We start from the raw sequence: 26,428 nt of genomic DNA on the forward strand, positions 1-26,428 counted from the left end.
TCATGGGAAGAGTTTATTTGTGATGGGATGCTCCCATGCACGCCCAGGATCAGGCTCTGCAGGCATCCCCCCGATACGGCGGGGAGGAACGGGCCAGCACCTCGCTGCCCATGGCTCACCACCACGGCTGGGTCAGCACAGGACCCCCAGCAGGGATGGGGGTGTGAAGGGAAATCCTGGCACCCAAACTCATTCGTTTTACGTTCAGGTGAGGCTGCCGCCAGCCAGCAGCGGGGGGCCAGTGTTTGGGCAGCAGAACCCAGCCCAGCCCACGGGGACAGATCCACGTTGCAGGATCTGGGCCGTACGAGTGGTTCAGGGTGGGATGGAGAGGTGGAGAAGGGACTGGGGATGGAGATAGAGGTGGGAATAGAGGTTGGGCATTTTGCAGTCACCCTGAGAGACGTCAAGGCTGAATCCCTAGTCCTGAAAATATTAACGAGTCCCTTAACCTGATTTGGAAGTCCAAGCCCCAGGAGTGGAAGAGGAAGCGGCCGAGGCCGCTGGGGTTCCCCGCAGCCCCGCCGGCGCGACGAGGCCGGTTGGCTCCTGCCATTGCCGTCTGTGAGTGCAGGCACGTCCCAAGGGAAGGGAGCCAGGATCCCAAACCAAACGGCAGAGCAAGTCCAGCCAGCTGGGGAGATGGCTCCTAGTTCCACACGTGGCGCCGGCAGTGTGCGACGGCCTGCGGGAGGGACGGGCATGGCGCTGGGCTGCGGGGACCGGCGGCACCCTGCCGGCCCCGGGGAGGGGACACGGCCGGCACTTACATTGCACTCGACCGCCGTGGCCATGTTCTTGCACCAGTACTGCGGGCCCCAAGCACAGGGGGCCGAGCCCAGGAGATCCTCCTTGCCCGAGTCACAGGCTCTGATTTTCTGCATTGCAAAGGAAAAGGGTGGAAGGGAGAGGAAGAGAACCTCCATGAGGAGCCTCTGATCCACCCCGGCCCTCTCCCAGCCCACAGGCTCGGTGAAAGGATGCGCATCTTGGCCCGGGCCGCCCCAGGGATGAGGACACTCACAGTGCAGACGAAGGTGGGGTCCATCATCTGCACGAAGAGCCGCACGGCCGCCGGCTCGTACTGCAACACCAGCGCCTGGCACTGGGAGGGAGAGAGGGGTGAGCCCGGCGGGGCCATCGCGGGTGGTTTTCTTGGGTTGGGTGTTCCTCCTCAGCTCACCTTGCTGGTGAGCGGCATGGGCAGCATGGCGCAGCCCTTCTCCAGCACCTCGCCCAGCTCCTCCAGCGTCTCGTTCTTCAGCAGCTCGTTGTCGAAGTAGGTGATGACGATCTGGCAGACGTTGCAGAAGGCGCCCGTGCTCACCGCCAGCTGCTCCAGGGATTCCGCCCCTGGAGGACACGGCCATCAGCACCCAGCAGAGGGGACACCCCGCTCCCCGGGGTCGGGGTGCCAGCTCACCGGGCCGGGTGTCCCCGCTGCGGGGGCAGCAGCGCAGCATGGTGCAGACGGCCGCGGGGTCAGTGGCCTCCAGCAGCATGATCACCACGGCTTTGCCGTAGGAGTTGACAAAGTCCTTGCACTGCCCGATGACGCCGTGGGGCAGCATGTAACACACCTTCTCGAGGTCATTCACCAGCTGCTCCTGCCGGCACAAGGCAGAAGAGGGAAATCCCGGCTCCTTGCCGCCCCTTGGCCCCCTGTCCCAGCCCCCCAGCAGCACACCGCGGCGGTGGGGCTCACCTCTGTCACGTTGTTCTCCAGGAGGCTCTCGACTGTCTTCACGGTGAACTGGCACACGTCACACAGCGGAGTGCTCCCCACCCTGTCCTGTCGGGACAAGGGGGTGGGATGCATGCCGAGCCCCTCCAGAGCCACCCTCACCCTGTTCTGCCACCATCCCCCACGTAAGGCATTCCCCACCTCAGATAAATGGAGGTGCTTGAGGAAATAAAATACAAAATAAGGCTCCCCCTTTGCAGTGTTTGGATTTTAAGGAGCACAGCAGGACTGAGGGGGTCCCCACGTACCCCCAGCACACTCAGGACCTGCATCACCCTCTCTGTGAGCAGTGTGTGGAGGGGCAGTGCTGAGTTGGAGGCACAGAGTCCCAGCTGGCCACACAGCTCCGTTGGGTCCTGGGGAGAGAGACATCCCAAGTCAGGCAGGCTTTGGCCCCAGGGAAGGGAATTTCAGCGTGCCAGAGCATGGATCTCACTTACCTCAGCCTGCTGCCGGTGGAGGGGCCAGAAAATGGCAAGAGAAAATGAAAACAAAATATAATTGCAGCAGTTGCAAGGCAGAGAGGAGGGGAAAAACAAATCAATATTTTGTCGGAATATTAGGCAGTGAGTTTAACAAAAAAAAGGGAGCATTTGCTGATGAGGCCCCTTGGCTGTGCCCCTCAGGCCCCCAGATGGAACCCAGTGACCTCAGGGAGCCCTCAGCCTCTTACCAGGTAGTGCAGCAGCTGGGCAGCCGTGTCCGTGTACTCGGCCAGGGAGCGCTTGCACTGCAGGAGGGACACACAGCATCAGGGCCTGATCCTGGCCACCCCTCCCCATCTACAAGAGATGCTCCCATCGAGGAGGAGAAGGCAGCCCATCCCTGGAGGTGTCCAAGGCCAGGTAGGACAGGGCTTGGAGCAGCCTGGGATAGTGGAAGGAAGTCCCTGCCCATGGTGGAGTGAGATTGTCTTTAAGAGCCCTTCCAGTCCAAACCCTTGTGTGATTCCCTGCTGGCCCCTCACCCGCTGTGCCAGGTCGGGTGTCAGGGTCTCGCAGACGCGCTTGGCGTGGCCCACCAGCGCCCAGGTGAAGGCAGTGTTGGTCCCCAGTGCCTGCTGCACGGCCGTCACCAGCTGCAGGCAGTCCCCACACACCTCTTCCATCTCCTGCAGGATAACAAGGGCAGGGACACGTTGGTACCCCACAAAATAAAACCAATCCCCCCACCCCCAACCTGCATTTCCAGGGCTGGGATTTAAACACTGGCTGCAATTTGGGGCAGCACTCGGACCAGCATCTCTCATTTCTCTCCTGCATCCTGAAATATCCCCCCAAATTTGCAACACTGCCAGCCAGAAGTCATTTCAGCTCTGCAGAAATTTTAGGGGCTTTCTCTAATTGCTTTTAAGTAGGTGATACTTCTAAGGGGATTTTCACCCCTGAGCAGCATTAGGATACTGGCACAGATTGTCCAGAGAAGCTGTGGCTGCACCATTACTGAAGTGTCCAAGGCCAGCTTGGATGAGGCTTGGAGCAACCTGGACACGTTCCCTGTCTGTGGTAGGGCTTTGGAACGAGATGATCTGTAAGGTCCCTTCCGACCCAAACCATTCCATGGTTCCATGACCAGCACCATCCTTGCCTGGGCCACGGTACCTGAGGCCGATCCTGAGGATGGAGCAGGAGGGGCACGTTGGCCATGAAGGGGGCGATGAGGTCAGCAAAGTCCTGGGTGGGGCCTGTGGCTGCTGGTGGTGGCTGCTGATACTTCAAGGTCCCCGTGGGTCTGTCCCGGCGCAGGCACAACCTGATGGTCCCACACACCACCTTCGGGTCTGACTGCGGGAGCAGAGGGGTGGGGTGAGGGCTTGAGGCTGCACCTCCTCCATCACACCAACTCCCCTGCCCCCACCCTAGGTCATTTCCCTCTCCATCTTGTCCTTCAGATGGTTTGTCCCAGGCTCCAGGAGCATCCTTTGCCCTGCAAGCCCCGAAGACATTCCAAACTACGGAAAAACCCAAACCCGGGGCTCCCCCTGCATTACCAACACTTGCTTGCCCAGCTGGACAAGGACAAGGATGCCGGTGTCCACCATCCTCTTGCACTTGACAGACCAGTCCTGGAAGGGCAGGTACTGGCATCTCTTATCCAAGAAGAGCCGCAGCTTCTCCTGGGTGACAGAGAGAGAGTTCAGGGCCTCGGTGGGGTTGGTGGGGAGGAACAGCAGCCCCACTCCCCCTTCCCGCCGAGACCCACCTCGGTGCGGTTGTCCTGCAGGATCTTGCCCACCAGGGAGACTGCCACCTGGCACAGGTGACAGGGGATCCCCTTCTGCTGAGAGAGAGGGGACATGTCGGGATGCTGTCGTGGCACCCAGACCCTCCCCAGATCCCAATCCTCCACCCCAAAAACATCCCACGTGAACGCCCCGGGGCACCCATTGACTTTTGCCATTTGCTCTGCTGCCGGATGCGGGGTGCTGGGGTGGGCAGGCCGGGATCCTCCCGCCATCTCCGCGTTCTGGGGCAGATGGGCACCTCTCCCGCAGCCCCCCGCATCCCCTGCTCCCAGCACGGTTACCCCCAGCGCCCGGTCCCACGCGGTGAGCCGGCAGAGCTCCAGTGCCCCGCACTTGGCCGCGGTCGCCACGTCGCGGCACCAGTCCTCCGGCCGCTCGCCGCACTCGTGGAGGGGGCTGGCCCCGGCTGTGGGAGGGGAGAGGAGACTGTCAGCCCTCAAGGTACCCCAAGGCATCAAACTAGCCTCCCTGTCTGCACCGCAGTGAGCTAGGAGTGATGCTCCTCACCCTCCCGCTGTGATTCCTCCTCAATCCCAAAGTCGTGGAAGGGGTGTTTCATTTATAATTTTTTTTTTAAGGTCGGCTTCGCCAGGCTGCCAGCTTTTCCAATGGGACGTCATAGGGTCAGAAGCAAAGGGAATTTGGAGTTCATCCTCAGCCTCCCAGCACCCTCTGACACGCTGCGAATGCGGCTGCATATAAAAGCAGCAGTAAATCTTGCAAAACGAGCAAACCCGGGGCGCCGGCGCTCAGCCCCGCACGGCAGCCAGATAATCACGCCACGGCTCCCGGCAACGATTGAGCAACCCCACTTTTGGTGGGGTTCTTTTGGTTTTATTTCCTCCCCACGACAGCATTTTCTGCTGGCTGTAAATCCCCGGCACGGCAGCGGCGGCATGGCCCGCCCCGGCAGCGCGGTGCCGTGGCGCAAGAGCTGCGCTTTAATTGTCACCTTGGTGTGTCAGGACTCATTTCTGATGGGGCGAGTGTTTGTTTCCACCGGGAACTGTGCCCACCCAGGATGCGGCTGGGGAGGAGGCGGCGAGAAGGCACAACCCAAGCCCTTCACCGCCTTGCTTTGGCCGCGAGTTGCTCCGGGAGTTTGGGAGCAGCACCCGAGCAAAGGGACAAACAAGACCCTGCTGCAGACCTTTGAGCAAGAGGCGTTTCTAAGCAAAGCACAACCCTCCCCGCTCCAAGCATTTACATCCAGCTTTTATCCCCCAGCCCTGTCTACGATTTTGCAGAGCAGGAATAAAGCCAAAGGCAGAAACTTCTCCTTCCACCCGACCCTGCCCTTATCGGGTTTCTCCCCAAAAGCCGCTTTCCCTGCATGCTGGATTTTGGCAACGCCTCCAGCTCATCCATGAGACTGCAGCGTGAGGTGCCCACGGCCGCCCTGGAAATTCTCGGGGGCTGGGGGTTGTGGGGAGAGGGCTCCCAAGCCCCCCCACGCCATTCCCGCCTGCCCCAGGAGCGCTGGCGCGGCCCGGCGGGTGCCGGGTGGCGTTTCAGCCCCGATTTCCCCATCGGGCTGACAGCAGCGCTGGGGCAGGCGGGCCCCGGGGCAGGGCGAGTCCCCCCGGGTTCCCAGGCTTCCCACACACCTTCCCAGCTGCGCGATGCCGCGCTCGCCGCATCACCTCAGAGGGATATATTTATGTTTTTCAACCCTGGCCCCAGCATCAGGGCAAACAGGAATGGCAAGTCAGCGGAGGCATTAAGGGGCAGCACCAAAACCAAGGAGGCGGGAGACAACAACCCCAAAGCTTTCTTCTGGGCTGGTCCCGCAGCATCTCTCACGGAGCTGTGCTGGAGCCTGGACCCCATGGTGGGGTCGGGAGGATCTAAAAGACACGGGCGGTTTGGCCCCGTACTTTTCCTGGCTCGCAGAGATCCTCAGCTCAGCACTTACTCCTCACCCTGCTCAAGCTGAAAGTCAGGCAGCAAGTTCTGAGACAGAACGTAATTAGGACTAATCGTAACACCCAGCAGCTGAGAGCAGGGGGAGCTTCCCCAGGTGGAAACCACTGCCACGGGGCAAGCAGCTGGGGCAACTGGTGTCCCGTGAGCTCTCCTACACGTCTCAAAGCCGTGCTGGAGCCACCTCATGCTGCCAGGCACACGGGCAGCAGGGTTATTAAATGATGCCATTTTTGGCAGAGGAGCAAAGCAGGGATGCTCCCGTGCCACTGCGGCTCCAGGCCAGCCACAACTGCCCCATTCCTGCGTGCCGGGCCCGGGGGATGGGGTGGGCTTTGCTCAGGGGGTATCCAGCAGGGAGCCCCAGCTCTGGCAGGGCTGTGCTGGCATTCCACGGAGCCTCGGAGCTCCCCGGCCAAGCCGGCCGAGCCTGGCGAGCCGGTTGTGACGTAAACCCCGGGGGTGGCAGCGTGGGCCCCAGCGCCCCAATTCCCGGCCTGGCGCACGCCCCTGTTACAGCAAGAACCATAAATACACTTTCCCCGGCTCCCAACCCCTTCTCTCCAAAGCTCGCAGAGTCCCCGGTGCCGCAGCACCCCCGTGCCGCTCGGCCAAGCCCCGCCGGCTCCCGGGGTAGGCGGCACCGCCGGGCTGGACGTGCCGAGCACGGGTGAACTTTCCTGCTCTGCCTGGTGCTGGCTGGAACACCCGGGACACGTCCCCCCAGCCCGGGTCATGCATGTGCAACCACAAAACCTGGGCACATCACCTCAGGGGAGCCCAGTGGGCCAAGCCTGGGCTAACTGGGGTGCAAGGGGGGCTCTTCACGCTAAAACACGGGGGGGTTGCTTGCAACAGCAGGGCTTCTCTCATTCCGGGGGAGATTTCCCCAGGAAGCAGCGATTTGCCCTCAAGCAAGGAGCAGGGGTTGGAAGCAGGCCTTCCCCAGCTTGTTTCCTGGGGATGGGCAGGGGATGGATGATTAAGGAACAGCAGCAGAGGTTCGCCTGCAGGAAGATTCACTCACAGATACCCAAGTGCTGATGCTGAGAGGGCTCCTGAGGTGAGTAGACAACATCACCCCATCACCCTTCCCAAGCTCAGCAAGCCGCAGCAGAGCCAACTTCCTGCCTCCTGCATCTCCTATGAGGGCCCTGAGGAAAAGGGCAGCTTCATGGTCACTCTGTTGTGACAAACAAGTGGCTTCCCCCAGCTCACACATCGGCAGCCAGGCCCCAAAACCAAGGGCAGTAGAGAGAGCAGCTCCTCTCCCCCACCACTACAGACACTCTGTCATGGCTTCCCTCCTTCCATGCCCCAACACACCACCAGCTGTGCCTGAATCCCAGAGAAAGGAGGGAACAAACCCCTTTTGCCCTGAGATCACCTTTAAAGGCAAAAGTTCCAACTCTCACCTCCAGGTGGGTAACACAGACAGCGGTGCCACCTTCCCCAGCTCTCCTCTGCCCAACTCCAACACCAGAGGAAGCACATTATGGAGCTTAGACACCAAAGCTGGGAATAGTTTTGGGTCTCAGCAGGGTTTTCTGGGCTGTCCACATCCTACCTACCTCCAGGCCTGGCCTTACCTTGGTAGGAGCCCAGGCACACAGAAATGATCAGCACCAAGCCACTCCATTTGCTCTCCATGCCGTTCCTAAGAGTCCTCAGTGGCTGGTTCCTCTCCTGTGCTGCTCCCAGACTGAGGAATCTTGGATGGGCTGGGAGAAGCAGTCAGAATCCACACCTACGCAGGGCAATTACCACACCCCTCACTTTATGCCTTGATTATAAAATCATCACCAGGGAGGGAGGGACCAGAGGCAGGCAGGTATTCCCAGGAGGTCAGAAGCAGCCCAGAACCTGCTGCTCAACGCTAACCTGGCTGCAGAGGGTGGGCACGGACAGGGAAAAGCATCCCAGAGCCACATGACAGCACCACGTTCTCTGCCTTTGAATGACATTTTTATATTTTATTTGGAATCCAGCAGGGAATGAGGACACACAGGAAGCCACATTAAGCACGAGTCAGCAGGGAAGGCCGGTATCAAGAAGTCCCTCTGGCCTGCGCAAGGCAGCGATTGCAACACGGGGCTGTTGCCTCACAGCAGGCGTTGTGTTTGTCCAGGGAAGAGAGAGGCAGCAATCCCAGGCAAGCCTCTTCCACCTGCAACCCTGCTCAGCAGAACAGAGGCTTGATGGGACACGCAGCCTAATGGGAACCTGAATCCATTCAGTCCCAGATTCCCAGTGACACCTTGGGATGTGCCCTCTCCTGGCCCTGCAGCCAAGGGGAACCTTAACAAGAACCTTTGCCACGGAGAAAAATGAAACACGCAAACTTATCGGTTTACGGAAGTTTTTATTGTTCATTAAGGAAGCTTTTGTGCAAAAAAAAAAAACCAAAAAAAAAAAAAAAAAAAAAAAAAAAAAAGAAAAAAAATCAAGACAATGTTCTTTAGAAAGCAACTGCACAGTATCCCCCCAGCATGACTCAAGCAGGTCAGGTGCCACAGTCCACAGGAAGGGAGAAAACTAAAGGGACTCCCAGCAGCAGCACAGGACTTCCCCTGGTTCACCTTGCCCAGCATGAATCCTACTAAAAACCCCAGGAAAATAAAACCTTCCCAAGCTGCCAATGCAGCCCCACCACCCCCCAAGAAAGAGCCACACCATCCAGTTTAAAACACCAAATGCACCCTCCGTGCCGTGGTGTCACACAACCCGTCCCTCCAGGGCAGCGCTGCCGCAGGGACAGAGCCCATCTCCTATCTGCTCCATCTGCCCCATCCAGCTGGGATACACCACCAGAACCACTGCACAAGCCTGCCAGGACAGAAAGCTGCAGGTATTTTATGTCTTTAGGGGAAATTTTCTTTTTTTTTTTCCTCTTGTTTAACACCATGAGTGCTTCAGTAGTCAGGAAACAGGCGAGAGCAACCTCTGTTGCCATCTGTCAGCACTGCCCAGGCTTTTAGTATGCACACAGATCAACTAAAAACCTGCAGTCCAGTGGTTTTCCAATGAAAAATACTCTACTTGCTGCTACAGCATTGTTACTGGAGCTCCTGCATGCCCCACACACCACAGGAACAGCAGGAGTTACCAGCATCCTTCTGAACAGGACTGGAATTTTCAAAGCTCCACATCTGCCCAGCTGCTCCTTCCCAAAGGTCTCCTCAGAGCTACTTCAGTGCCTCTGGCTTTGGGGATTAACTTGATCAGAAGTGCACACCCAAAGCAAGGTCCGTCCCAAGCAACACAAGCAGGATTCTACCCCCCAAGGCCCTTCACATCAAGGGCCTGCCATGTTCCCAGGATAGCAAGCCTGCCTTGAAGGCTTTTTTGGGGGGGATTTTAGGCCATTTAAGTGGAATTTCAGAGAGGTGTGAAAGGCAGGCTGTCAAGTGTGCCAGCAGAGCTTTAAATAGCTGCTTTAGTGCTCCTACCACCTGCCACCTCTGCTTGCTGCATTTCCCAACAGAAATGGGAACTCTGGATAACAATTCATACCTCCAGTTACTCACAAGGGCGTCAGTGAGAGTGGGTGGGCAGCAGTGGGAGGTGCCCCAGGCCTCACAGCACCTCTCAGGTTTCAGATGACTGAAATATGCTGTGAGAGAAAAAGCAGAATCAAGGAACAAACAGGTTACAATAAAACCCGTTTTTCCACAGATTCCACCCTCAGTGCTGAGCTCCCTTTGACATATTCCCAGCTCCTGCTGACTTGATCCTCCTCCATCTTCCAGTGACAGCTCACGCTGCCTCCTCAGCACCCAGCTGGCTGCTTGTGGGAAGCTGCAAGACCAAGCAGAACTGAGCAACTAGGATAAGAAAAAAGGGGTTCATTCCTCAGGTACACCAGCATGCTTCAGGAAACTGACATCCCACGGGACTGGGTTTGGCAGCAGAACACCCGTGCTGAGACTGAGCAGTCCAAGGAAATCAGAAGGATGTGATCAAAGGCTGAGGGAGGGTTTTCCTTAGCTATAGCAACACCATGAGCCACAAGCGTGGTCACTCAAATGCAAAAGGCTGATCACTCAAATGCATCTTTTTAATTACCAGTGACTTTGAATGTTAGCTGGGCACACAAAGCCCCCTCCTCTGCATCTGCAGAGCTTTGAAAATTCCAGCCAAAACGATTCCCAGATTCAGCATTATCCTTTAGAGTTCCCATACACAGAAAATAAACATTCCAGCCAGATGTTAAAAATGCAAAGCATGTAAAATCTTCCCAATGCTGCCTACAGAAAGACATTTGAAAGTTCAGTTGCTATCTTGCTCTTTTTTTTCTAAATTAAAAGATAAGAGCCTTGTCTCATTTCACCATATCTGTCATTCCTCCCAGAACATAAACACTTCAGCCTACCAATTAAAAAAAAAAAAATCTACAACACACTGACTATTTTTAGGAGCATAATGGGTTAAACTGTACAATCAGAAATATCTTTGTTAAGTCAACAATGAAAATCTGATCCTTCAACAGCAGCACTGCTACAGAAGAGTTACAACAAAGGAACTTGAAGGTCAAATTGTTAATGAGGCAGAGAGGAGGGACAGGTGAGATACAGCTCTCCGCCAAGCTCGGCCCACATTTCCTAAGAGCCATGGCAAACTTTCAGAACTGGAAATTCTTCTTCTAGTTCCACACATGACGTTTGCAGTGATCAACAGCCTAAAGGGGAAGAAATAGCTGATATTAGTGGAAAAAAGCCAGTTTGCAAACAAGCAGCTCAACACCTTATCCTGAGCCAAGATCTTGGGAGCAAATTTGTTTTCCTTAAAGTAAGTGATTTCAGAGAGGACTAGAATAAATAATATTCTGAGCCCCACCAGCCAGGAGCTTTAGGAAAGAAGACTGATGACCCTTAACCATTAAGGCCTGGCAGAAAAGGCAACAGTGGAAGCCAATTTTTAGAACCTGCTGAGAGATTGTGACATGGTCTCTCAGCTGCAGGAACACTGACTAAATATAAAGCTGACACTGTACCTTACTATAGATTCTGAAATACTGGCACACAGGTGTGGGACACAAAAAGGAGAGGAAAGTCAGCTTTGAGAAAGCTAAGAGCTGTGAAACACCCTCTAATCAAACTAGTACCCTTTTGCTTATTTTGAACTGGAGTTCATCCACTTCAAAGTGCAGTAGAAGCCAAAAAGAGCTCAGAAGGAGCTGTCAGAGATCAGAAGGGAACTGGAGGCAGAAGGCTGCCCTACGTACGTTGCACTGAGCAGCAGTGTCCATGTTCTTACACCAGTAGCCCGGACCCCAGACACAGGCATCATTCCCCAGGAGAGGCTCTTTAGCTGACTCACAGACTCCAAGTTTCTGGGAAAAGAGCAGCAGCACAGTCAGCACCTTCCTAACTGCACCAAGAGATCTCAAGTCCAGCCTTATGTCTGAGCTTCCACCTGAGGGAGTGTGGAAGCTGCACTGAGGCAGCTGCAGGAGCTCTCACTGAGGTCACACCTGCAGCTGAACCAGCAGCCACGTAGCCAGGGCAGAGTTAAGTTACTGGAGCTCCTTCATAGCAAGTCATGAAAAACAGATCTTCTAGAGAGGGACCTTTCTCAAGAAATGTCACTTCACCTCCCACCACATTCAGGGCTGTCACTGAACCTCAGCAGTGGCTAACCCCTGGCAGCTCTCTCCTGCTGCCCTTCCGTGTGCTGGGCTGGCAGTCAGACAGCTGTCCATTCAGGAAGCCCCAGGCCTTGCACAAGGGGCTTGCTCCAAGCATTCAGTGTGCTGATTTTGATTCCAGCAGAGTTTCTGCATGCTGGGCACTGAAAGGCACCTAGGACAGTAGGCAGCACTGTATCAGAGCCTGCCCTCAATAAAACCAAATGCAATACTCACAGTGCAAACAAAAGTGGGATCCATCACCTCTGCCAAGAGCTGCACAACCACGGGCTCATACTGTTCCACAAACTGCACACACTGTAACAAAACACAGGGTGAGAGGTTCTCCTGCTGGAGCCTCTGAAAGCAGAGGAATGTGTGGTCTGCAGCAGGCAGGCCTGCGTGCCACCCCAAACACCCCAACAACACACTCCACAAGGACAGAGCAGAGGCTGGAGCCCTGCACATGGCAAAGGAGTCAGGCACTAATCACACAACTACACCACGGTTTCTGCTAGCTCATACCTGCCTGCAGCTGTCTGTAGACACACTATGAGGAGATAAGGGCTCACAAGGAAAAGAACCAAACAGGACAGGCTTTGGGAAAAGAACCGAGCAGAAGAAGCTTTGACTGCAAAGCTTCATCTCTGATCGTGGAGATCACGCCTGTCTCAAGAGGAAAGCACACGGAACCAGCTGGAGACAAACTTCCTGAGCAGGACAGCAGCAAGGACTCCCAGGCACTTGGACTCAAGTTATTCCCTCAGACAAGGCAGCAGCAGGAGCACTTCCTTCCAGAACAGCCTCTCTCCCTCTAGTGGAGAGGCTGGCTCCAGAGCTGAGGAAGATGCTGCTGCTCTCAGCAGAGACAGACAGCATCAATTAATAAACCAACCACAGCTATTAAACAGCCTCACAGCAGGAAGAGCTGTTCCACAGCTGCTTTAAGCCTCTATATTCTATCCCCAGTAAACTTACAAGTAGCTGCCACTTGCTGACACTCAGCAGCCACCTAATAAGATTTTCAGGTAAATCTTGATATCAGTGGTCTAACAGGTGTCCCACAGGCTGGAATTACACCAGCCTACTTTCAATTACTTCATTAAACCCCTGAGCAGGATCAGTGTTGAGAGGGAAAAAAAAAAAAAAAAAAAAAAAAAAAAGCCTTCAACTGTTCCCACCCATTGTTCTCAGAGGATTTCCAGGCAAACCTTTCCTGACTGCAAATTAGTACAACAATCCAGCCAGTCAATTCAATTCAGACCCTCAAAAGCTGACATCTATTCAAGGGCCTGCCAACTCCCAAGGATGGGAACTGAGCAAACCTAATCCCCCTGCACCCCAAACTCTTCCCAGCCTTTAGCAGAGAAGGCTGTTACAAAAACCAACGAGAGAAGCTTCTCTCTAGCTTTTCCAAATACTCTGCAAGATGTCCCTGCCTAAAGCAGGGGGGGTGGAATTAGATAGTCTTTAAGGTCCCTTCCAGGATTCTGTGTTTCATCCTTCTGTTCATCTCCATCTGCCCTGACTGGAAGGCAGACTGCCACACAGCAAGGTCATTCAGCTGCCTCAGATCAAGCCCTTCCCCCCTTTTTTTTCCTTTTGCTCTACTGGACAGGAGAAGCTGCTGTACTTTGGTGCTAATTAGTAAAGGGAAAAACCTGTGAAGGATCAGGTTGCTGGACACAAGCCAGTCCCAGCTGCACCTGTGGACAGTTTGTCTCCAGCCAGAGACAAGGCATTTGGCCAAACACAGAGACCTCTGTTAGGGGTACCTGGACATTTATAGCAGAAGCAGAGACACTTGAGAGGCGGACCTAAAATTAGCATACAGACAAAATATCAGATGAAACACCTAGAAAATGAGGTTAAGCATAACTGTCACTGTTAGGACCTGTGTAAACCCAACAAATCAACAGGGACAGCTCCCAGCCACCAAGGCCATGGCTTTTAGTCTGCCTCCTGCACAAACACCTTACCTGCTCACTGACAGACTCTGGCAGGAAGTGACAGACTTTTTCCAGTAAAGCTTCGATTTCAGCTGTCGTGGCATTCTTCTCTAGCTCTTTGTCTGCATAAGCCACCACCATCTTGCAGATATCACAGAAGCCACCTGCAGGTTTCACTACAACTGAGAAGGAAAATAAAAACCACACCAAACATCAGTGCTTGGGTAAAGAGAAGGAGAAGAAAGGAGGCAGTATCAGCAGCGTCCTCCAAAGAGATCTCACCATAGGTGAACCAGCTCATTTTGAACACCACAGACCCCTCATCACCCACCTGGCTGCTGGGGAAGCTTGCTGGCTGCACAGCATTTCAGCATGGCACACACAGCTTCAGGACTCGTTGCCTCCAAGAGCATGTCAATCACAGCCTGGCCATAGACCTCGATGAAGTCCTTGCACTGGTCCTTGACACTTCCGGGGAACAGGCGGCAGACCACCTCCATCTCATGCACAATCTCCTCCTGAAGCACAGGGCAGGAGGAGTAAATAAGGGACACAGTTTTCGACTCTGTTCATAAGCACACCTCTTCTGTCCCACCCAGGATAGAAATGTTGCTGATGTGAAAACAGGCAATAAAATTGAGTTTCCTTCCCCTTTCAGTGCAGCCCCGTCTCAGGAAAGCCTAGGAAGGGGTACAATGCCCACCACTCACACACCTCTGTCTTGTTGCTCTCCAAGAGGCCAGTCACTTCTTTCACCATGGTCTCACAGATTTCACACAAGGAAAAAGTCTTCTCTTGAACTGAGGCCTTCTGAGTACACAGAAGAAATACACACACAATAAAATCAGCACTGGACCACATCTGACAGGGACAATTCCTAACAGCATTTACATAGCTGCTCAGTTTGGGCTGTATTCAAAAGGTCACACATAACCCCAAACCAACCTCAAAGGTCTCAGTAAAAGGCCTGGCTGAATGAACAGGCATTTTGTATGACTAATTTTCAGACTACAACCCCCAGGCTGTATGAGGAGTTGAATTTAGTAGACGCAAAGAAATAAGCAATCCCACACAGACAGAAGTCAAGGGAAATATACAGTGGTTTTTAAAATACATTAATGGAGGACAACATTTCCTAGAATTGAGAGCACCCTCCTGTTTGCAAAAATACCCTTTGGAGAAGCCAAGGTGCTTCTTCAAACTCAGAGCTTCAACATTCTGACTCTGGTCCCTCATCTGCACATGCAGAGCGCTGCCCCATTTTTAAAAGGGATCAAAGCATTACTCCAAACAAGAAGCAAAACACAAACTGAGAATTTACATCTAAGGTGTCATTCAGAACAGCTGGATCAAAAGTTCCCCTTTCAATCCTGAAGCATTACCTTGTAGCTCTGCTTCAGTGTAGGCTCTGCTGTTCAAACAAATCAATCAGCTTTCCTACTTCATAAATCAGTATCAGAAACAAAAAAAGGCCAGGAATTTATATGCAGGGAGACTTGGATTATTCTGTGCATGAGAGATCATCTTTTTCACCTAGTTTTTTACACTAAAGCAAAAAGGAAAGCAAAGTACAAAAAGCCCAACTTACCTCCACAATTTCCATTTTCACCTCATGAACCACCTGAGCTGGCACCAGAGGCTGAAGGGGAACAGACTTCACAGAAGAGCAGAACCCAACCATGGCACAAATGTCCTTTGGTTGCTGGAAAGAGATGTATAAGCATAGTTTTTAAAAGTCTAGAAGTCTCTGCCCTTTCTACAGAGCCTGTGAGCAGGCACAGAGAGCAAAATTTTGAAAGGCTCCAACACAAAGTTTCATGACTACTTCTACTTCAAGTATTGCCAAAGCATTTGGTAAGGTTATAGGCAGGACAGCTACTGGATGGAATTTAGCAGTTCCTGTTAAAGAGGAAGAGGTTAAAAACCCCATTTAAAACAACACGCCCCACGAGCCACCCTTGCAAGCCCTTCAAAAGGAGTTGACTTAAGAGCTACCAACACCAGAACAAGCCACCAGCAGCATCAAGTCAGAGCTGCATCCACAAAGCTGCTCCCCAGCTTTAAGTAATCACAGGAGAGGCCAATTATCCTGACTTCAGAGTTCACCCAAAAGCTGAAAGGAATGCCTAGAAGAACCTCCTTCCTCATCCACAAACTACCTTCTTTAAAGCTGCCAGAAACACCACATTCTGCAAACAGAAACAGTTTCTCGCATTACTGAACACAGCCTACAAGAAACAAAAGTTGAGCTTGTTAAAACCCAAGCCTAACCATTTGTACTGCAACAATTGAACTTGGAGTGCTCTCACGGCAAGAGAAAACAGCAAACAGAAACCAAGTCTGTAAAAAGCCTTTCTGAGTCAAAGAAATACACTCTTTGTGCATTTCTTTTTTGGAACATACGTTACTAAACACACAAAAAGAAATGCCAGACATGAGGCAAACCATTCTAAAGAGGATACCCAAAGTCAAAAGGGCTGTACAGCGTGAGACACAAAACTTGCATTTTCCCACCTAAAGTCTACTTAAGCTAGAAAAAGACACCCTTGGCCCTACAGGTAATTAGAAGATCACATCTCACCCTGTTCCAAGCTTCCTACAATAGAGGCTTATCCCAGAGTTAATATTAATACATCATGCCACAGTCTCATGCACAGGCAAAAGCAGCACCTCAGAGACACTGTGCTGCTTCACACTACTCCAGGCAGCACCTTTAAGTCAAGCCCTTTGGTTCATGCATTGTAAGAAGCAGTTCCAGGTATTAATGTTACAGCAACACCCACATACACACAGGTTCCCTCACAGAGGGATGACAGACACAAGGTCCCACAGGACAGGTTAAATTAAAAGCCCAAATTGCTCTAGGAAGTTTTCACCTTTTCAGTTCATATACTTCAAACATCTATACCACTGTCCTAGATTTAAAGGGTAGCCAAGGAAAGACCTGGGGACAGCTTTGCTCAAGCCCTTTTGAGCCCAAACTTTAAACCAGCAGCTGTCAGGAGCCACTGGCACGCTTTTTCCACATCTATCCTTCTGTAAGAGGGAGGATATTTTCTGATCTACTGGCCAAAGCATAATCCAGTTGAAATCTCGGTAGCACAAAGTGGTATCTGGAGCTGGAAGTTGGACTGATGCACTGGAGGAAATCTTTAGTCTTTCTCTGTTTTAATCACATAAATATCCCTTGTATCTGTCAGCACTGAGCACAATCACACCAAGTGTACAGCTAAGAGAGCAAGAAGTGAACTACAAGCCCTTTAAGAGCAAAGGGTGATCTACAAGCAGGCTATCACCACAGGCAAGTTGCTCACCTACCTGATCCTTCTGTTGACAGGGGAGATTGGAGACAGAGGAAGAAAGGAGAAATTGAAGATAACAGTTAAGAGAAAAAAACACATCAAGCACTTGGAACTGCATATATTCTTTCCACGAAGATAATGGAATATGACACAGTCCCCACCCCAAAGATCCTCAGCTACAGCAACTCACATTTAATTGCACAGTGCTAACCAGCATTATTCATCTGCAGTTATTATGGCATCCTGGGCAAGACTACCTCCAGAGAGTCTGGACAACTCTCAGATGCACACAAGGGGTAGTCATATTCCAATTTCAGGTATTAACAACACACTGCGTTGCAATGCTTAGAATGAGAAACAAAGTGCTGCTGGAACAAACATTGACTTCCCCCCAAAATGTTTAATAGGAAGAGCTTCTAAGTAGCCTATAGCAACTAGAAACAAAAAAAGGCCACTATGTTGCCAAATTCAGGTTCAAGTCAGCCACATATTCACCTGCAATTTGTTATGTCACCTGTGGCATCTACAGACTGCACTGTCTAAGGAAAGGCTTAGCCATTTTTTAAAGGCCCTCAGCTCTCTGGATAAAGAGGTGCTACGTATGAGGCAGATGTATGCTGCTGCAGAAGGTACCACTCACTTTCCATGGCCCCCGTCAAGAGCCCAGAGAGCAGGAACCTTCAGACAGCAATTCCAGAAGGATGTGTAGCCTTGCTTTCAGAAGACACCTTATCTCTCACAGGTGAACTGATTTTGCAATACTGTGACAAAGCCAACGCTTACAGTACTTGGGGGAGGGGGAAAGTGGTAAAGCACAGGACTGAGATAAAAGAATATAAAGGAACATGTGTAATGTATTTTCATATTCCAAAGGTTTAGAGTGCCTTTTGCACTGAAGAAGTGGTTACAAAATAGAAAGAAACGTGCTAAAGAAAGCATCCTGAAACCGAAATTACAATTCTAAAAACACCAAGTTCAAAGCATTAACACCAAGACTTAGAGAGCAAGGGCTCTCCCCAAAGTTTCACTGCAGTGCATTTTTCCTATTTCCAAAGAAGTTAGCTACACATGGCAGAAAAATGAACTGAGAGCAAATAGTGCACTCTGCTGATCTTACCATGTGCATCATCATCTGGATGGCCAAGTCAGAATACTCGGAGATGTAGGTCTTGCACTGCAGAAAGGGGGAAAAGAAAGTCTCGTGACTACCAAACCACTCGTGCTGTAGAGTTCATCTAGAATTTTCTAATACAACTCAAGGTATTTATTTACCTGCTCTACTGCATTACAGCAAGGTCTTTCAGAGCTTGGCCCAAACACAAGATGGCATTTCAGGTTACAAAACTGCTGCACAGGTAACTGCTTAGCCTTTTCTCTTCCTCTCAGGGCAAAAAGCCCCAGCCCCCATTGATAAAACCACATTACCCACCCAGACCATTTTTGTGAAAAAGGCCTTTAAGGGCTAGAAGCAATCTGGAGTCCTTGTCCTCCTCCCCAGTCCCACACATCCCCCACCCAACTTTCCTAACCACAAAGTGTAGGGTTTCAGTGTTGCCATTGTTATACTGTGTTAACACATGCAACAGTGTCTCCTTTGTGATATTAAATAGAGAATATGATCAGGGGATTAAGGCACTGAACAAACTATTTTATGTTTGCTTACAGGAACAGAATTTTTCAATAAAAAAGGACAGTTTACCATATCGGACATCCCAGGTCCCAAACGGTCACACTCCTCCTTGGCATGAGCAACCAAAGATTTCACAAAAGAGGAGTTTGTCTTCACAGCTTCCTGAACATCAGTGACCAGTTGAATGCAATCCTGGCACACATCCCCACTCGCCTAGACAAAGAGTGAAAGGAAATTCAAGTTGACACAGCTTCACATGACATGTTTTGGAAGCTCCTGTTACTACCAAGTTTTACAAGCTATTCTGAGCTCTGTACAAACCTTAATAAATACTCTGGAGAATACTTTGAAGCCTGAGCTGGTAGGGAGATGAGCTACTGCTGGTGTGTGCACCAGCCACTAGATGGAGATTAGGTACCTACTTGGCTCCAAAAGCCAAGATAATAGTTAAGATACCCAATCTTCAAATCTCTTGGTTTTGTTACAGACCACAGTGGGGAGGTTTCTAAATCTGGCATAGATCTTACCTGCTCCACCCACAGCAGCTTGTTCTCAGCCCACTCACTGCTCAATTCCCACACCCTGGCTTGCTGTCAACTCTCAGCCTCTGCACCCAAGTTCACTGCCTCATCTATTCCCCTTTGTCAACTATCTGTTCTTTTCTAATCCAGTCTGTCACCCCTATATTCAGAGACAAATGCATCCCCTGAGGGGCACAGCTAGCAGGTTGCTCAAAGTATGGGAGAGTTGTTCTTCCTTTGAACCCTGGTGCCAAGCTTTCTCTCAGAAGAAATTGTTTCCAGCAAGGTCTGCTTGATTACCACAGTCCTGGATGGCAACAGCACAGCACAAGATTTGCCTTTACACACTGTAGAACTTAGTCCAAGATTATACATATGGTCCATGCTAGAACAGCCCTTAGTCCTAGGCTTACCTTAGGCTTCTGCTTGGGCTTGTCCTGAGGGTAAAGGAGAAGAGGCACGTTAGCCATGAATGGAGATGCCAGCTCAGAGAAATCCAGCTCTGGGATCTTGTTGGTCTGGAGCTGTTTCTGGAGCTTCATTGCTGCAAGGTGCTTCTGAAGGGACTGGCACAGAGCAAGGGCACTGCATACAACCTCAGGTTTATCCTGGGAGAGACAAGATACACACATAAAGCTCCAAACTGATGTCATTTTAAAAGTTCAGAGTAGAGTCATTCAGCTGAAACGTGGTAAGACAGGGAAAATGTTTCATAGCAAGGAAGGAGTCTTCAAACTAATAGTACCAGTGATCCATAAAGGACTGAAGGATTGATGCACAATCTGAGGCAGAAGAGAAATTCTGGCATCAAGAGGAGCACGACTTTTAATACCAACAGCTGAAAATCGTTATCTACTTACGAGCTCTTCCTTGAGCATATCCATGATAACTGGTAGGTAGGAATCCACAATTTCTTTGCACTCAGAGACAAGGCCTGGGTCAGGAAGAAACTCGCACGTCTTTTCCAAGTAAGAGCGGATCTCATCCTATGAAAGATGAGGTGAGCAGAGATAGATTATGTCTCTCAAATGCTCCTTCCATTCCCAAAATGCACAATACAAGCTCCTTGGACTCGGGTAGGTCCAGGTAGCAACAAGCAAAACTAGAAAGAGGTTCTACATATTATAATAGATACATTTTCCCCAGTTCTGGGCCTTCAATGAGACCCTGCCACAGCACAAACATGTCATACTGCTTGTGTGGACAGCCCAGCCTTACCAGAACAGAACACTTACAATTAAGAGAAGAAAGTGAACTTCTGGGCTCATGGGACAGTGACTTGTTTATACTCACAGGTTGATAAAAGAAAAAGGGAAGCAGTGCCCACAAAACAAAATAAAGGCCAGCTGGTGTAACCACCCACTCCTAGAGACTGCAGTACCCCACCTTTTAATATTGGTGCCCCAGTGGCACAAGAACAACTTTATTAAGCATCTACAGTCAATCAGGAATGTGCTAAGGCATGGGAGGTTCTAGAATTTGCTAATTTCTAAACCAGCAGAGGCTGTTTAAAAGCCTTTCCCCATGCACTCTAGTCCCTTTCAACATCTGCTGCTTATGTTAGGAAAACAACACAGACTACTCTTCCACCCCCTCACCACAAGATCTTGAAACCAAGCAGTGTTTTGGGGTCAGGAGAAAAGGAGCTCTGCCTACCTCAGTGCCATTATCCTTTAAAATTTTGCCTGCAACCGTCACAAGCTCCTTACACAAGTCACAGGGAATACTGCTCTGGAGAGAGAAGCAGAGAGTTACTTGGAGAAAGAATTAAGTGTCTGTAAGAGCAGAGCGTGAACAACACCACAAAGAGCAAACATTATATCAGGGTTTAAGGAAGAAATACTGGTTGAGGCCAGGGTGGGAAGGAGCATTTTTAAACAAAGAGCGAGGCTATTTCAAGCATGTCCAGCTACACTTTCGTCAGTAAACCAATGCTGTATGAAGAAGCTGGCATGCTACCACTTGTTCATTTCACGTCCTCCCAGCCCCTTGAAATATAAAGTTGATTGCCCCAAGACACCTTCTCCTTTCCTTCAGAGAGTTCACACTTGCTAGAAATCTTAGAACATTTCAGGCTGCTTCAATCATTGTAATTGTGCTCTGACATTCCTCCTTTCCCGTACTCCTTTCCTAAAACTGAAGTATCTCTGCACAGACATAGCAAATGTGGACTGAATGTATCTGGAAGTAAAACACCTTTTTCTCCCCAAGAAAACTGTGAAACAATACCCAAACTACAGCTACACCAAGTAAAGCAGCCCTCACATTTAGTGCACATGCAACATGAAAAGCTGCACTATATGTACATTTCTAATATTATTTACTGTCGTGCCTTCCATAATTTAGCATATGGTGCATCTTTCTGGGAATTTTAACCTTTGAGAAAGGCCTAAAGAAATACACAGCCTTTTCATAATAATTGCTCAAGTTCAGAAATGACTCCTATTAATTAGGAGCCAGTACTAATATAGAGGAACAAGTGAAATCCACTAGCTCCATTCCATACATTGCTGGGTGATTGTGCAACAGGTCACAGGAGAAGTCAGCAGACAGGTTGTGCAAGGCAGAGCAGTGAAAAGCAAGCAACCTTCACCCAACACCCAAATTACAGCACTGCAACCTCGGCAGAGTCTGATGCAGCACTTAACTCCAATCAGAGACTTGAGAAATCTTCCTCAGCGCTGTGGACAGCAGCCACCTGAGCCCCAGGTGGAGCTGGGGGCTCTCAGGGGCTGGCACTTACCACGGCAGGCTTGTTCCAGACGTTCTGCTGGCAGTGTTTGACTGCCCCGCACTGCGACGCCGTGCGAATGCTCTGGCACCACACCTCCGGCCCCTTCGCACACTCCTTCTGCCACAGCACAGGGCTTGCCACGGCTGCCAGAGAGAGCAAACTGAATCAGCCTTTCCAGCTGCAAAAATAACCACCTGTTTATTCATGTTTTTAAGGACATTTCAATCCAGAAATTCTTGGCCTGTCCCAAACACAGGTTACAGAGTCAAAGGAAAAAAACCTGGAAAAGCCGTAAAGGTTGAACTTCCCAAGTCCCAGCACCTCAGCAGTCCGTTCCCCCATCATCCACCTTTCATAAAAAAAATAATTTTAAATCCCAAAATACAAAACCTCACTTTGCTTAGCACACAAGAACTACTAGATGATTTGAAACAGAAAAACTGCTCGTTACAGAAATCTACCCTACAGGCAGCTGATTGCCAAAGCTACAAGCTCCCTACTGGCACTTCAGCTCTGAACCTGCTTGTGATTGCTCTCTGCATTCCTCCTCCCACATGAAGCATCCTGTTCTCACACAGCAAGTGAGAGAGTGAGGAAAGAAATTAGATAAGGAGCCACAACAATGTACACATTGCATGCAAGACTTAAGAGCAGGTACAGACCAAAACACTGACCATAAACAGAAAGCTTTAAGAATGTTCTTAAGGAATGTTCTATCATACTTTTTAAACCCACTAAATCTATTTAGACTTCCCTTTTTTTTCTCTTGGTCTGTGTACAGAAAAATCTGTGGGGGTGATAAATGTACCAGTCCTTTTCTGGACATTACCTCCCATCCCATGTGGGACTGCCACATAACCTATAGAGCTTTCAAGTAAGATACAGAATATCTCTTCTGGACAGTCCTGGTAAAGAAATGTAAAGTATGTGCACTATGAGCAATCAGTAGGACATGTGAATCAAATGTATGTTTTCACTGACTTTCCAAGCTTCTTTTTTTTTTTTTTTTTTTTTTAATTGTGCTGTCTGGACCTGGCACCCAACCTCTCCCAGTTTTTAAAACCATCCTATCTGTCAGTAAGCTCTGTTTCTTCAGGAGACAATGCCCTACATTGCACTAACCAATCAAGAAACAACTCCTAAAATCCTACAGCAGGCAGGCTCCAAAGAAATCCACCACAGTCCAAGCCTACAAGGCACTGCTGCAGAACTTCACAGAAATTAAAACAGAGCAAAGCATAAACCCAACCTGTTCAAACCTATTAGCTGTACAGGTGTTCTCTTTACATCAATGCTGTTTGCACATCACAAAACCCTGTAAAATTCCACTGTCAGCCACGAGGCAGGAGTTCAGGTCTTTCATTCCTGTGAAGCTTCTGGTAAGGTTACAGCAGATGAACAATCACTTTCCCATTTCTCATGCCTTGCTGTAGGCAATTAGAGGATCGATTTAAAGCTGAATTACCAGTGCATCTACAAGGTACACAGCCACCACTCAGCAAGCAGCCAGATAAACACTGCTTTATAGGTGGCATTCTGCAGCCTTCTCAGCTGTTGATTTATAAAGCCTGTTTACACTGGACTTCAGAGGAATGACCCATTTATTTTAAGAAAAACGTGCTTTGCACGCCTGATTTTTTGCACAAGAGCTTGAAGCTTGTCACCCTCTGTCACAGTAAAAAGCCTTCATTGCATATTATTCTTGAGCAGGACAGCACACTGGTACTGCCTGGGAGACTGCAGGAGCAAGACTTCAAAGCTTCTAACAATGCAAAATATTTACAGCCTATTCTAAACTCCAGCATTATTGATCTGGAAGCCCTAAGAATAGTTAATTTTCAAAGTCAGAGTGACTAGCCAAAGAGCTGTCAGCTCTGGCAGGGTGACAATAAACAAAAATAGACTTGGTTGAGGGAAAGTTATTCTTCCCTTTCAGATACTGGCACTGAACAGTGGTAGGAAGGCTCTGGAAGACAGAGGCAAGCTCTGAATGAAGTCAGTCAAGACCTGGACTTTAAACAGTGGAATCAAGGATTCCCAACTATTTACAAGCACAGCTTTTAACCTATGCCTTTATCTCCTCCTACATTGAAACACACTGTAAACTACAAAACTGAACTATACAACTCCAGTAATAGTTATTGCAAGCACTCTCTCAAACTCTTGATTGAGGAGAGTGTTTTAAAGCCAAGTGGAGGCATTCATGCTGTAACTTGCAATAGTTGGGTCAGACTCTTAGTGAGCTTTCAGGTTTTGTTTGATTATTTTACTTTTAAGATCCTGTCACTCTATGACTTTTCAGATCTGTACCAGCTTCAGCACAATGTTTTGTTCCTTCTTCCTCACAGCCTTAACAAGATCATTATTAAGTGTATGGCAAAAATACTATACTTCAGATTTATTTTCAGTTATCAGCTTTGCTGGCTGCGTGTCAAGACAACTCTAAATTTTATGTTTTCAGTACAGATCTTTCCAGTCAGACAGTGACTAAGCAAATTTGTTTGTTAGGGCTACATGTGGCTGGCACATTTTAGAGCAGCTACAGAACAAAGATGACACAAACTAATCATGGCTTCTTTTCTGACACCTTCCACAGTCACTTCAAACACAGTTAAATTCTTACAAGTTTGTTCTGTATTGTGGGAAAGTACTTTTGTTTGAAATATTGTATCTAATATGAAAGGATGCACCTTCATTGCAACAATATCCACCCTCCCTTTCTGAACATCCTGGGAAAAAGAGAAACAAACCTAAAAAAACTGCATTCATTCAGATCCTGCAGATTCAGAAAAGAATGGCTGGAAACTCTCTATTGTTACCACTTTTTCCCTTTTAGCTTGCTCTCCTATTTAGCTATGAAACAGAACTTTTCCCTCTTATATTAACTTATATTACAACAAAAGCAAACATGTCAGTGAAGTGTTAAGACTCGTGCTGTCTCAGAACAACTAGTTTTGAATTTTAACTCTTCCCTCCAAATAGCCTTTGCTACAAAAGAGCAACACCTTAACATGGTATTTCACATCCCCAGCACAGCAGCAACCCAAAAGAAAGCAAAGCACAGATGGATAAACCCAAGGAATTACTTGCTTTGTTATCTCTGCCATCTCTTTATTTTATATATTGTTCTTTACCTAGGGTTATCCAATTTAATAGATTTCTCCTTTCTCTGTAGATCAGCTCTCAACAGTCACATGTATGCCCACCAAGACCTGTCCCCTCCATTTCCTGAAGTTCTTGCAAGCCACTGTTTTTAGAGCATCAAACAAGTTTATCCCTGAAGGCCAAGGTGTTCCTTTACTTGTCCTCTTCACTGCTTTCTTCCTGCCTGAACCACTTCAGATGTGGCTTCTTCAATATAAGAAAAAAGAGCCTTTGCTTTGCCAAGTTTATCCTAACACACAGACACAAATGTGGGAAGTAGAGGTGATGGCCCCCTCAGAAAATATCACCTTTTCCACTTGGCTTATAGAGCCATGCATGTGAAAGCACAGCCCAGTTCTTCACTCCTCTCCAGGAAACAATAACCTAAAAGGAAGGAAGCTTATAATGTCTGGATTACCATTCTGCAAGGACAGCTACAGGAAAATTGCTAGGCAATTACCTTTCTTGGAAAACACCTTCCCTTCCCTCAAGCATTTGTCTCACTCTTCTTCCACTGGAGAGCCAGTCTGAATTTTCTCATCTAGATTCTCAGGAAAACACCCTAAGAAATCCCCTCCAAAGCTGCACTGAAGCTACAAATGAGACTTAAAAGTTAACACCTTATATAAGAGTCAACGAACAGGGATTCTGAGGGGCCAGACCAGATTCCCTAAAGAGCCAAAGGATGAACCAGAAAACTACCATCCAGAACACAAAGAAATTCAACCTGAAGACTCCAGCCTCCTCCAAACCCAACTGCTAGAAAAACCCCTGGTTACAGACAAATTAACCTGTAATTTGAGGGGGAAAAAATACACCAGGGAAGTGCTGAGCTGCTGTTCAACTCGATGGATTGAAGTAGAATGTGAAGATCACTTAGGGTGCTGTCAACTCTCATGCTTTTCGGACAGTCCAGCCTGCCTAAATGTATTAACCTATTCATCAGGAAGGATGTTACTCCCAGACTGTCCTACTTGCTAATGCTAAAAAAAAAATAAATAAAATCATTATCTCCCAGAGACACTACAGACCAAGCAAATGCATCAGCCTCTGCCATCTGTGCTCTGCCAGTTACTGACTTTTCCCCATGTCCTTTGAGACTTGCAAAAGCAAAGTGTGTTTAAGTTAAAGAAGTCAAGAGGGATCAACTTCTCTTCACCAAAGTTTACAAAGTGTCAAGAAGTGAAGGAGTGACCCCAACCTGAAGTTATCTGAAGGGCTCAATACTCCACAGCCTCTCTGGTCAGTTAATGAGTAAAACTTCAAAAGTTTTAACCACATCATACAGCAACGACTCTTGCCAAAGGGTTCCTATGCCTCTGGATTAATGAGGCAGTGAAGTGACGATAATATTTGAGGGATTATGGGCAATTTGAAGAAAAAGTGGAAGAAATATGGCTAGCTGTTACCAGCATTGCAGTTAAAAATAAGTCTTCCTATCAAATATCCACTGATGAAAACCAAATTTGAAACATTTCTAACTAGCATGATGGGCAAGAAATGAGTTTGGAGTTAACACCACAGAACAGGCTCTTCCTCAAAGTTGGGAACTCATTCTCATTCTGGCACACTGCCTCTGCCTTCCCTTGCTTCCCTCACCAGAACACAAG

At 49.4% G+C, this 26,428-nt stretch overlaps 2 protein-coding genes and 1 long non-coding RNA gene across 7 annotated transcripts in view; 1 reads left to right on the top strand and 2 right to left on the bottom strand.

Moving 5' to 3' along the window:
- LOC128810487 (prosaposin-like) lies at positions 1-7,570 on the bottom strand. Of its 3 annotated transcripts, none has more exons than XM_053983361.1 (14): positions 7,502-7,570; positions 4,271-4,395; positions 3,947-4,021; positions 3,735-3,860; positions 3,346-3,528; positions 2,712-2,855; positions 2,418-2,474; positions 1,993-2,100; positions 1,706-1,792; positions 1,424-1,607; positions 1,184-1,353; positions 1,025-1,105; positions 771-878; positions 1-685 (listed from the first exon to the last, which is right to left on the bottom strand). In XM_053983361.1, the coding sequence occupies exons 1-14, from the start codon at positions 7,560-7,562 to the stop codon at positions 650-652; spliced, it is 1,545 nt and encodes a 514-aa protein (XP_053839336.1). In that variant the 5' UTR covers positions 7,563-7,570; the 3' UTR covers positions 1-649. The 3 variants fall into 3 exon arrangements, with proteins under 3 accessions (XP_053839336.1, XP_053839337.1, XP_053839335.1); XM_053983362.1 differs by having other exon boundaries at positions 1,424-1,601; positions 3,947-4,024; XM_053983360.1 differs by having other exon boundaries at positions 3,947-4,024.
- LOC128810488 (uncharacterized) lies at positions 6,420-8,364 on the top strand. Of its 2 annotated transcripts, XR_008438049.1 has the most exons (3): positions 6,420-6,545; positions 6,771-6,975; positions 7,901-8,364. It is a non-coding gene; the product is annotated as an uncharacterized LOC128810488 (long non-coding RNA). The 2 variants fall into 2 exon arrangements; XR_008438048.1 differs by having other exon boundaries at positions 6,420-6,975.
- Positions 8,255-26,428, bottom strand: part of LOC128810486 (prosaposin) — a 22,293-nt gene continuing 4,119 nt past the window's right edge. Inside the window, exons 2-14 of one of the 2 annotated variants that reach the window (XM_053983359.1) lie at positions 21,684-21,817; positions 20,597-20,671; positions 19,801-19,926; positions 19,354-19,548; positions 18,489-18,632; positions 17,907-17,963; positions 15,076-15,189; positions 14,202-14,297; positions 13,819-14,005; positions 13,518-13,669; positions 11,776-11,856; positions 11,137-11,244; positions 8,255-10,590 (exon numbers count right to left, since the gene is read on the bottom strand). In XM_053983359.1, the coding sequence (XP_053839334.1) occupies positions 10,555-10,590; positions 11,137-11,244; positions 11,776-11,856; positions 13,518-13,669; positions 13,819-14,005; positions 14,202-14,297; positions 15,076-15,189; positions 17,907-17,963; positions 18,489-18,632; positions 19,354-19,548; positions 19,801-19,926; positions 20,597-20,671; positions 21,684-21,817 (1,505 nt within the window). In that variant the 3' untranslated portion in view covers positions 8,255-10,554. Of the gene's footprint in view, positions 10,591-10,996; positions 11,245-11,775; positions 11,857-13,517; positions 13,670-13,818; positions 14,006-14,201; positions 14,298-15,075; positions 15,190-17,906; positions 17,964-18,488; positions 18,633-19,353; positions 19,549-19,800; positions 19,927-20,596; positions 20,672-21,683; positions 21,818-26,428 lie in introns of those variants that run through there. The other variant, XM_053983358.1, reaches the window with a different exon arrangement.

Source organism: Vidua macroura, chromosome 8 (genome assembly GCF_024509145.1).
Source record: "Vidua macroura isolate BioBank_ID:100142 chromosome 8, ASM2450914v1, whole genome shotgun sequence".
In the NCBI taxonomy this organism is placed as follows: domain Eukaryota; kingdom Metazoa; phylum Chordata; class Aves; order Passeriformes; family Viduidae; genus Vidua; species Vidua macroura.